This window comes from Lissotriton vulgaris, chromosome 4_1 (genome assembly GCF_964263255.1).
Source record: "Lissotriton vulgaris chromosome 4_1, aLisVul1.2, whole genome shotgun sequence".
NCBI lineage: Eukaryota > Metazoa > Chordata > Amphibia > Caudata > Salamandridae > Lissotriton > Lissotriton vulgaris.
The window spans coordinates 1,750,702,961-1,750,714,917 of NC_141691.1; the positions used below are offsets into that span (position 1 = coordinate 1,750,702,961).

The window sequence follows — 11,957 nt, forward strand, 5'->3', positions numbered from 1 at the left end:
GATAGGGAGTTACATTATGATAGCGCGGTCACTATCTTGCATTGGTTCCCTCACACGAAAAAGAATAAGTTATCGAGTAAATTCATAGACATGGGCTTGATAATTGCGAAGAGAGAGAGCTGACTAAAGGGTGGAAGTCAAGGGTGGGACCAACACATAGAAGGTGGCTAAATGAATTCCTGAAATGGGCGACTGCGGAGAGCGTAATTCGTTATCAACTGGCCCGCCGCAGCTCGGATGATAGAGCGCAGGAAGCAGCGATGGTCTGGGAAATGCTGGTACAAACCCTCAGAGATACCACACTTGACGAAGAGGGGGAGGGGGAGGCAGCGGACAGTTCGACCCCAGGGAGAGCGGACATTCCCACGACACTTCCACAGGACACACACACGTAATAAAACATGATAGCTCCGGATTCCCACGAGATAGACATTCCATTTGCACCGAACACAGGCGCAGGCACCGGGAGGGGTGGGAAGGGAGAGGAGTTACGTACTAGGGGGAACACCGCAGTGGCGCATATCTATCTTCGCTAGGACAGCAGTACAATACGGGTCACTGAACACATAAAAGCAGAGCACGATAACCGCCCAATGTTATCGGTAGAAAACAGGACGGTCCAGTGAGAGGGCTGCATGGTAAATTGACGCCGCCCTGCCTCCGGGATTTGGGCGGAATGGCTGTGTCCACTGCCTCAGGAAAGTGATTAAGGAACAGCGACTCTGTATTATATGATGCTAATGGTGGACCTGTATGTTATGCATAACTCTGCAATAAAAATTGTTTTACAAAAAAAAGAAGCTGTGGTTCTGCAAGTCAAATAAAGTGTCCCCTTTGGATAAAATACAGACCAGATTCTACACTTGCAACCTCATCATTACAAACAGAATTAGTTCAATCCATACAGCCTAGCAAGAGCAAAGATGATGCAGATGGTCAAAATTAAAAGCGTGTACAATTTATTATGACATTTATAAAGGAAGAAAATACAGTAAAATAGTTCTGCCGGAAACGGACATCGCCACCATCGTGGTTATCCCAAAATCCCAGCCTCACTCCCAACTGTGTGCTGAGTATCGCCCCATCTCCCTCCTTAATACCGAAATAAAACTCTATGCCACCATTCTGGCCCAGCGGCTGAAACCATATTTGGCCTCATTGGTGCACCTGAACCAATGCGGATTCATGCCGCAGCGGGGGACCTGCCATTTTCTCCAAAGATTGCAATCGGCCCTGGCATACCAGCACCTGATAACCCCTTACTTGGCACTCCTGTCTATAGACTTTGAAAAAGCCTTCGATTCCGTGGACTAGGAGTATCTACAGGGAGTTTTGGCCGAGATGAGGTTTGGGCCCCATTTTTGTTCTTTGGTCCGAGTCCTCTATGCTCACCCGAGAGCGCGAGTCCTGGTCAACGGGGTGCTGTCGGAGGCCTTTCCTATTGCCAGGTTCACTAGGTAGGGATGTCCCCTTTCTCCTTTGTTGTTCGCCCTGGCGATGGAACCCTTGGCGTCCCTGGTGCGGGCTGAGGATCGCCTCCGTGGTTGGGAATGGCCGCACACAGACACTGACAAGATCGCGTTGTAAGCGGATGATGTGCTGGTCTTCTTGTCCGACCCCACCTCCTCCGGGCCACAGAGCCTCCGAATCTTGCATGATTTGGAGCGGGCCTCAGGGCTGCGGCTTAACCCTGGAAAGTCCGTGCTAGTCCCCCTGCATCTCTCGAGGGAGTGCTTCGAGTGGCAGTCCATCATACCGCTCCGGAGGTTGTCCTTTAAGTATCTGGGGATCTGGATCACCCTTCTCCCCGAACTAGGCTGGTCCCTCAACGTGGCTCCCTTGGTTACGAAGGCCAAGGAGGACCTCTGGAAATGGAGGGCGCTACCCCTGAACTCCCTGGGGAGGGTAGCTCTATTTAAAATGATGATCCTCTCCAGGTTCCTCTACGTCCTCCAGAACACCCCCTTCTGGTATCCCAAGATCTGGTTTAAGGACTTGGATAGTCTAATCTCTAAGTTTCTCTGGAGTGGTGGGAGGGCCCGGGTGGCTTTGTCCGTCTCTCGGATTCCCTCTTATGATGGGGGCATGGGTATGACGCACCTATATCTGTATGCTCTGGCGGTGCGCCTATTAGTGGTGCACGATTGGTTTAGCGGGGGCTGCTCGGACCCTGCCTATAGGCTTGAACTGAGCGAACTGGGGATGACGGGCGTCCAGGCCATGCTCTATGGGGAACCCATTCCGAACCGGCTTCCTGAGGTGACGCGCTCAGTGTTGTTGGCTTGGTGGGTCTCGCTCCGACACACAGGGTGGTCGGGGAAGCTGACTCAGTGTACCCCCCTTTGGCAGGGGGTCTGGCTTCGTGAAGTCAGCGGGTTAAGGGGTTTCAAACCTTGGGAACTTATTGGTATCTCCCAATTAGGAGATGTGTGGGCAAGAGGCTAGATGTTGTTCTTCCAGGAGCTCCAAACCTGTTACTCCCTACATTCCTCTCAACACTATAAATATTTGCAGTTGAGACATGCCCTCCTCACACATATCATGGGTGATACGAGGCTCCCTGAATACAGCCCCACTGAGGCTCGGACACTGATGGGCGACTTTGGGAAGGGAGGGGTCTCCCGAATCTATTGTACGCTGGTCAATAACACCCCCACATCACTGGACAAGTTGAGGGACCAATGGGTGGTATGGGTGGGGCCCCTGGATGATGTGGACTGGCGGGTTGCCCTTATGGCCCCTGGAATAGTTACTGTCTCTGCCAAACTCAAGATGATTCAGTTATACTACTTGCACGCTGCGTATCTCACCCCCCTGCGCCTGCAGCGAGCAGGTTTGCGCCCGGACGCGGAATGCGCACGTTGCAATTACATCCCGGCTGATTTTCTCCACATGGTTTGGTCATGCCCCCGCTTGGGGCAGTTCTGGGGTTCCTTTGAGGGAGAGTTAACGGAGATATTAGGTTGGGATGTTCCTCTTGACCCATGTCATTCCTTGTTGGGCATCACGGACGGGCTTGATGGGTCCAAGTCTGATAAGTTGTTTTACAACACAGCCATGATGGTGGCTAAGCGAGACCTTGCGGCAGCCTGGATAAGCCCGGATCCTCCTACCCTGGAGAAGTGGCGGAGAGGGGTGGACTGGTGTGCGACCCAAGGGAAAGCCATCTATAAGGAGAAGGGGCGTGCCAAGAAATATCGTAGAGTGTGGGGGAAGTGGCTGGGGCCTGTGGAGGGTCCCGATTGACCGGCTTCCAGCGTTTACTAGGGGTTTTGTTCTTCCTTTTGGATAGAACGTGATTGGGGAGTACAGTGACGAAGTGAATTAACTTGTATTTGTGATTTCTGTGCACTGGCTGATTTGTTTTTCTATGTTTTTAAAATCAATAGAATTTGCTTATCAAAGAAATACGACAGCATCTAGAGCAAAATGTGGGGATGACCCTCCAAAGAGGGCACATTCCTACATGACTCAATTTGGAACATGATCTTTTCCCTGCCACCTTGACCTCACTGAAATGCTGGCATCATGCACTCAGGTGAATACAGTGGGAGAGAGTGCTGCCTGCCGAAACACTGCTTTTTGAAGGGTTACCTGGCTACATCAGACAGCGGGACTAAAGAGTTTTTGCCATCGGTGTAACTAAATTGGGGTATCTCTAAATTGGCCAACATTTGGATAAGGGACCATATCTTCTCCTACTTGACCGAGACCTAGGACATGCGTACCTCACAGTTTGTTCACTGCTCACAACTCTATCACGCCTTTGTTGTCCATATTCAGGGTAGCACTAAACTCCTCAAATACAACCCTTTAGCAGTAAAAGCGAAGATGGTTGCTGTTGGAAAGTGCCTGTTTTTGCACGGTTACCCCCTAACTTTTTGCCAATTGCGGATGCCAACTTGACTGAGTTAATCAGGCCAGGCACTGTTGTTCTTTCCCAAAACTGTACCTTTGTTTCCACAATTGGCAAACCTCTGGGCCCCATATCAGTCCCTTGTAAAAGGTACCCCTGGTACCAAAGGCCTTGTGACCAGAGTGCCTCTGATGGCTGCCAATCGTGCCCCCTCCGAGACCCCTCACCTTAACATCTAAACAATGCTATTGCAAGCTGCGTGTCTTAGTTCAGACCAAACTGAAGAGTCAAATTCAAATTCAAATAAAGCTTTATTTCGATATAAGATTTCATATCATAAAAGCATACATTTAAAATACATCGAAATCACCATACAGATTTCACTATATATCACAAAAAGCCGGTATCATTACAATTTTGGATGAAAAAAGGGGAAATAATGATCATATTCATACAGAAGAAATACAATAAATACTTTAAAAGATTATTTAAGATTATACAGTTCAGAAAGCCCGATGAGTTAAAACATTTTTACATAAAAAGATATATACAATCAATTCATTGAATATCTAAATTTCACCAATAGTTTCAAAAATTCAATTAGAGTAAAAATTATTTTCGGGGTTTCCATTTTTTGTAGTTTAAAAAACGCCTCTCTGCAAGAGCAGATCCCCCACTCTTTAAGAATTGGTCTAAACAGAATTTTTCAGGGAACATGATAAAATTTGCAGAATAAAGTGCAGTGCAAGTTTGATTGGAGGGCCACATCATCACAAGGACAAGGCAGGATTTGTCTCGACCAATCATTACAAGATGGAAATGTGATCAGTCGAAAAAAGGAACCCATTCTAAATCTGGATAAAAGCATTCTAGCGTAGCTATTAATATCACTGTTAAGATATAATTGTGGACCCCGCTCAGGAGTTATATTTTGATAGGCTAGGACAGACTTTTTTAGTTTCTCCGTCTTCCATCTTTTATTCTCTAGATGGTCCATAACCATTTTGCGTAGCCCTTTCCTTGATAAACTGAAGAGTCTACATGGCACACATCCCTGTGTCCCATGCCCACCAAAAATGCCTGTGGCATGGGTAAGTCATCTCCCTAGCAGGCTTAACAGCCCTAAGGCAGGGTGCACCATACCACAGGTGAGGGCATAGCTGCATGAGCAATATGCCCCCACAGTGTCTGTGCCATTCCCAGACATTGTAAATGCAGTGAAGCCATTTTGAGTACATGAGCTGGGAATTTGTCATTAAGAAGTCCACAGCTCCATGATGGCTTTTCTGAAAACTGTTTGGTACCACACTTCTCAGCATAATAAACCCACACTGATGACAGTATTTGATTTATTAGAAAATGCACTCACCCAACTTCTACTGTATTGGCTGACTGGTCCCCGCCAGCCAGCCATTACCAAACAGGTTTCTGGCCTCATGGGGGTGAGAGCCTTTGTGCTTTCGGAGGTCAGGAACAAAGCCTGCTCTGGGGGGAGTTGCTTCACGCCTCCCCCTGCCAGGAACAGCCACACTTGGCAGTGAGCCTCAAAGGCTCTCACCCTGTGATGTACTGATGTGGGCAGCTCCAACTAGCGTAGATGCCCAACAACCCCCCCTGTTGTCCAGGCCCCACTTTTGGCGACAGGACAGACAGGAAAATTAGCAAGCAGAGTAGGAGGGTTCACCTCAGCCTAGCACACCCCTAGGGTCACCAGGAGCAGAGATGAATCCCTCTCTTAGAAATTCTCCATCTTGAATTGAAGAATTAGGCCCAATAGGAACAAGGATGTGCCCCTCTCCCCAAAGGGCGGCGGCACCCAAAGGGTGTATCACCCTGTGGGACCGGAGCTATTGGCTTCGATCCCCGACCTCAGTAACACCCTTGGATTTAGCATGTAAGTGCTCCCCTGAACCTTGTTCCTCAGATTCGATGGAGCAAGGAAGAAGACAGAAAAGACCGCTGCTGGACCAGGAACATAACAGCTGAAGACAGAACTCAGCCACCTGTAGCCTGCTGTCCTTTCAGAAACCCTGCCAGGCTTCCAAGAAAACCCAGAGATCTTCCAGCCTTCAACCAAACTCCAAGAATCTCTCTTTGGCCTAGAGGCTCTAGTCCCAGGCATCTTCTGGTACAAGAACCGCAGTAGTTGAAGACCGACACTTGTGTAGACGAGACTCACTACTATGAAAAGAACCCCAAGACCACAGCGGTACAGGACCGACACTTGTGTCGACATGACTCTGCCCAGCCAGAAGAAAGCACCGCAGCTGGACGGCAGCCTCACTGAGACAGACAAACATCGGTGGAACTCCTCCATCCCCTGCATATCTCTATCCCCATGACCACGACTGATGGGCTGGTGGTTCCTCACTTCCACCTACAGTGACTCACAAACAACGACTGCGACAGTCCTGATGTTGGCGGCCTACTGACTACCTTTCATCCCTATTGCTCTCCACTGACTGTGAGAGCAAACAACATTGCTGATATCGACCGCCGCAGCATAGATACTGAACTCAGTACCTCTTCGGTGCCACCAATCTCCATTGGCTACCCTGGCGGTGCAGTGCCTACCATAAACTGACCCTTGCCCAGGACTGGTCTAAAACCCCTGAAGACTAGGAAAGTACGTTGTGTACTTACCTGGAGACTTGTACTTAGTGGAGAAGTGTGGCTCACTGGTTAGAAGAGGCAGACCTGGAAGCAGAGGTCAGCCCGGGACCAGGGTTCAATTCCCGGCTCGGCAGGGTCTTGAGTCCTAAAATGTCCATGGACTCGACAATTCTCGCTCTGGTGCCTACTCGATTCACGGGTTCACACTCTGCGACTCTGGGCAATAGCTTGCTTAATCTCTACAACGGCCCCTCGCGGCGGGATGCCTGGCTTTCACCTTGCGGATACCCTGCCGGGGTTATCTCACAGGGGAATACCAGGACGGGTTCCCTAAGCAAGCGCTTAGAAACCGCTTGGTGATTTGCGCTATATAAATTCCTGTACATTTACATTTACATTTACCTGCTGATGCATAACCCTGTTTTCCTTCCTTAGGTTTGCAATGCATTCTATTGATTACCTACAGTTGTCTATCTTGTACTAAATGTTACTGTTTCGAATAGACAATACCAAAGTATTTCCTAGAACATAAAGTACTCTACTGCCTGTTTAAAAGTATTACAAACCTGTAACTGAGCTCAACTTGCTTCTTAAAATAAAATTAACTAAAGTAATATTTTTGCAAAACATTGGTCTGGAGTTATGTCATTGAGTGCGTATTCCTGTTGTGCATGAATGTGTACAACAAATGCATTTACACTACCCTCAGATAAGCCTAACTGCTCAGCCCAGCTACCACAAAATTGAGAGTGAGGTATTATATACTTTAACCCAGGGGTCCCCAAACTACGGCCTCCGGGCCAAATCCGGCCCGTCTAATGAAATGGATTGGCCCTCTTGCCCTCTTGGTGCGTCCACATCCACACTGGGTTAACAGGGTCATCGAGTTATTAGTTACATGCGCAGACCGAAGACTGCCTCAAAGACTTCACTGGACGGCGTATGCGCGCGTCTTGCGCCTGTGAAGAGGGCGTACGCGCGCGTCTTGCGTCACGCGTTTCTGTGCGTGGAGGGTGCGCGGGAAAGAGACTGGTGTCGGGGACAGGCGCGGGGACCGGGAGCAGCGCAGGAGCCTTGTGGGCCGGTGAGTGCTACCATGGATGGAGCGGGCGGCAGTGGGTCCACGGAAGTAAAATGAGGATCAGCGCGACGGGAGGAAAAATGAAATGCAGCTATTTATGTTATGTCTGACTTCTGAAGAACATGCATACCTATTTGGACACAACAAAGTTAATCGTTACATTTGGCAGCCATAAAGTATATTCCCATCTAGAAAAAAGGACAACGCGTCACAAGAGAATGCTGAAAACACATTTGCCTTCCAAATTCAAACTTCACGTGAAAGCATCAGGATTAATGGTTATAAACTTCCTGTGATGTGATAGAGGTCGAGGAACATATTAACACAAGTCATGTCCCGTGGTGCCTTGGGAGCGCTTGTGTTTTTGCGTGTTTGCATGATTTACGTCACGTCAGCTACCCCAGGCATTTTTGGTGAACTGAAGTTCCTCCCACACTTTAGATTTGTAAGTGTCCCCTAGCCAGAATGCCCGAAGCATGCCTTTGTTTGTAGCATAGACAGAGCGTCTACTTTTCTAATGAAAGATCGTAGCTCCATCCAAACAGTAATAATAATATAATTTCTAGAGCGCATAGCTACTTCATTTGAGGTGTCCCGGCGCTAGTTAACAGCATCTACCCACCTTCATGTAGGTATCAAACCCTCCTACATGTCTGAACTAAAAAATAAGTGTTACGTTTTTTTCTGAACAGTTCTTCCGACCGAGCCTGAAAAACTGCTAATGGCAGAGCATTCCACAATTCGGGTTATAGGTAGCCAAAGACTTACCGCCCATACATACTTTCCTAAATCTGGGAAAAATAGCCAACATCTCCCCTACTGATCTGAGGTTGCTCTGGGGTAGATAAGGTCTGACAAACCGTTTCAGTTTCTCCCTCCACTGCAGAAATTTGTTTGTGAAAAGATAATTTTTCATCCACCCAAATGCTGAGATTCGTGGCCTTGGGTTTGGATACCGGTACAGGACCCAGCTCCTTGGGCCACCATCTCTCCCGTACAGTTCTCACATGTAGGCCCAGGCTTAGTGGGGTTATTGGTAGCAAACGGTGCATTACAGGAGGAAAAAAGTGACATATGTGCAGGTTACAAAAGCGTACGTACACAGTACAAGTAGACTAGGTATAATACTGCAATAAATGGAGGACACTCAAACACAAGAACAAACGTTACTTAGGCAATGGTGGCACTTGTGCAAGTATTGAAAGCAAACAAGAGGTAGCAAATAGTGTGTTACAAGAGAAACGTGACGTGTGCATGTTACAAAAGAGTACCAAACACAGAAGGATAATACTGCAATAAATGTAGTATTGCAGTAATAACTGCAAATAATGTAATAAACCTCCAACACAAGTGTGTGCGGTTTGAAGCTAGCATACATTTACAAGGGCTGCTGTTGTTTCCCCCAATTTGTTAAAAGTATGTGAGATAGTGTTTTTAAAATCACAGTATTTTCCTGCATTTACTATGTTTACCACAAGACAGTAGATAGGCGGAGGAGAGGGAGTGAGCGGGGAGGGGTGCTGCGGTGTCAAAGAGGAAGGAGGATGTGGGAGAGGGGAAGGTGCTGTCAGATATCATGGATGTGTATTCTGAATGTAGCTTGCCTGGCTTGGCAAAATCTTTTTTGCTCGAGTTGATTTTTTAGAAATGCGGTCATGGAGTTGTCTGCATGTGGTGAATTGTATCCATGCCCGACAGATGTGTGGCCATAGTGTGGAAAGGTCTTTCCATTCAGAAAAACAGAGTGAGTTTGTGATCACTTGACACAAGTCTATCCCAAAGAAGTCCACGGAAATTAAATCTGTGCAGGAGAATTGGCTATTGACATTTCTGCAAAGAGACTGTGGCGTTGTTTAACCCCTTCCACGCTGATGACAGAACGGTTCCGTCATCAGCATCGGTTGAGCTGTGCTGATGACGGAACCGTTCCGTCATGACTCCGCCCGCGCAAGGCGGAGTCAGCACAGGCGGGGAATACGCCCCGCACACAAGGGGTTAAAGAATTTAATATCCGCAACAACAAAAAATGTCCCCGGACCCTCATCACAGATAGGAAAGTTGATGTGGCCCCCGCCAAAAAAAGTTTGGGGACCACTGCTTTAACCTCTGCCATACCTTGAAGACAGGGTGCTGGGTTATAAGTGCGAGGGTGCTCGTGCATGAGCAGGACATCCCCGACAAACCCCTGAGTCGACATTCCAGGCTTTGTAAGTGCGCCAGCCATTTTGATACATATAGTGGCCATGTGTCATTACACAATGGCAAACTATATAGTGGCTGGAGGTGGTCCACCTCCCAGACAGGACTTAATATATTGGGCTGGGGTGATGGTGCTTGACAGCGCCAACAGACTGATTTGAAAGGCACATTCAGTGCCCTTCTTGCATTCTCTAGTTAGAACCAGTTCTCTTTTAGGTATAGTGTATACAGAACTGGCTTCCCACAGTTGCTTTAGAAGTGAAGGGCATTTCACAGATCTATCATGCTCTGATAAATAGCGCAATAGACCCAATGATCGCCGTACTACACAGATGGGCCCAGGGTTTTAAGTGAGTCGGGTCTCAGTAGGTTTTTTAAAGGGGGGCTCGAAATGGGCTCTGTTTTGTGACCTGTTACAGGTGGTCCCTTTTTTTCCGGACTGCAGTGACAGCAGGCACATCGATGAAAAAGCACAAGGTTAACGGGGTGGGTATGCTTTTTTCTAGATACACAATGCAACTGTGTTTGTTATTTATAAATGCATGCATTAATGTGTTTCCATGTGAGACTAACAGCGCCTCTGAAATTGAAACAATACACAGACAAGGCCAAGGCTAACTTACACTCCATGAGCAAGAAGGGTTAACGACGCTCTCTCGCATACCAAAAGTTTAAAAGTCTTGGTTTACTTACGAATGTTTCCTCTGTTATATTTGGCGGCTCTGAAACACAGAAGTAAAAAAAAAAAGTTTCAGCACTCACTCGTAAGAGACAGCTTGTGGAAAGAGTTCTGTGAGCCAAAGCAATATATCCTTAATGTCCACCAGGGCACACGTGTGGCATGATAGATAAACTGAGCGTCAGAAAAGTGGACTATTTTTTTCATTTTTTAAAACACTGTTGAGCATGTTTCCATATAAGAGGGCATGCTTCTTACCGGTTGTCAGCCTTTTCCCCCTCATTGTCAGGTGGTGGTGGGGGTGGTGTGTGCCCCTTCCTAATGTTCCGAGTGCTTGGAGGAGCTGTTCAGATTCCATTTCTTACCACTACGCCACTTCGCACATCATGTAGGAAGCCCCCTGCGACAGCCCGTCCGAGGTGGTCTCCCAGCCGTCTCATTTATGCGGAAGCGTGGACGCGCGGTCGTGGGGCGCTGGGGGCGCTCAGCAGCACACCCTTCATTTGTGCAAGAGCGGGGAGTTAGACTGCCGTAACTTGCCGTCTGAGCGCGTCCTGCCTGCTGCCCCTGCCTTCCTGCCTGCGTGCTGCGCTTCCAGGCAGGCCTCCGGGTTGCTATGGTGCTGCATACAATGCCATGAGAGAGCAGTGTTTCCCTCTCCCTGCACTAAGCAAACACGGCTACTCCTCCGGCCTGCCCGTGGCCCGCTCGTGTGATAAGCAGAGCCTCCTCGCGGTAACTGAGCATTGTGAATCATGTTCAGCCGCCAGTGTTGTGTGGTGATGCGTGGAGGGCAACGCTTTGACACCGTAGGAACTTGCCAAGTGACGCCCTTGCGTGCACGCATGCACACCTGACGTCCACACCGTGTTCCTCCTAGTGGCCGAGGGAATTGTATTCAGGAAACTGTAACGTAGTCTTGCGCAAGAGAGGCTGGAAATCACAGGCCCGTTACCCTCTATTGTCGCAAAGGGAAACGTGACATTTTCAGCGATGGTTCGCAAACAGCACACCCCTCAAATCAATGTTCCCCGCTGGGAACACGAGGGCAGGGCGTTGAGCGTGTACGCGCAGGTTAGATTGACGCTGCCTTTCAATGGGATACGGTAAATTTGAATTCAATTTGTTTAAAGTTCGAATCCGCTGTAAACGCAATCCTCAGTCCACACCCCCACGCTCTGTGGCTCTGCGGTTCTCTGCTGAGTGGCAGGGTCGCAGGTCCGTGCAGCGCCGTTTATTCACGCCTTCCCGTCTTTTGTGAGATCACAGGCATGCGTCATAAAACCATTCAGAGCTTCTGGCCCGTAGCTTAACAATAGCTCCTTCAGACCACCCTGCAGCCATCCGGGGTGTCAAAGGAACATCTTTAGTGTAACATTGCCACCACAGAGCAGAGGCGCAACTAGAGCCAAATTTCGGAGGGGGAATAGGGGAATATAGGGGGAAGGGGGCTACTAAAAATTTCGGGGGGGGGGTCTGATTCTTTCAGCAATATGCAGAGTGGAGATGCAGGGGCTCTAAGAAGGACT

At 48.5% G+C, this 11,957-nt stretch overlaps 1 protein-coding gene across 1 annotated transcript in view; it reads right to left on the bottom strand.

Annotated features, from left to right (window-relative positions):
• RGS22 (regulator of G protein signaling 22) overlaps positions 1–11,204 on the bottom strand; it is a 1,820,811-nt gene extending 1,809,607 nt beyond the window's left edge. The window contains exons 1-2 of the mRNA XM_086966055.1: positions 10,687–11,204; positions 10,443–10,471 (exon numbers count right to left, since the gene is read on the bottom strand). Coding sequence (XP_086822181.1) covers positions 10,443–10,471; positions 10,687–10,786 — 129 coding nt within the window. The 5' untranslated portion in view covers positions 10,787–11,204. The remainder of the gene's footprint in view (positions 1–10,442; positions 10,472–10,686) is intronic.
• Positions 11,205–11,957: the final 753 nt, after the last annotated feature.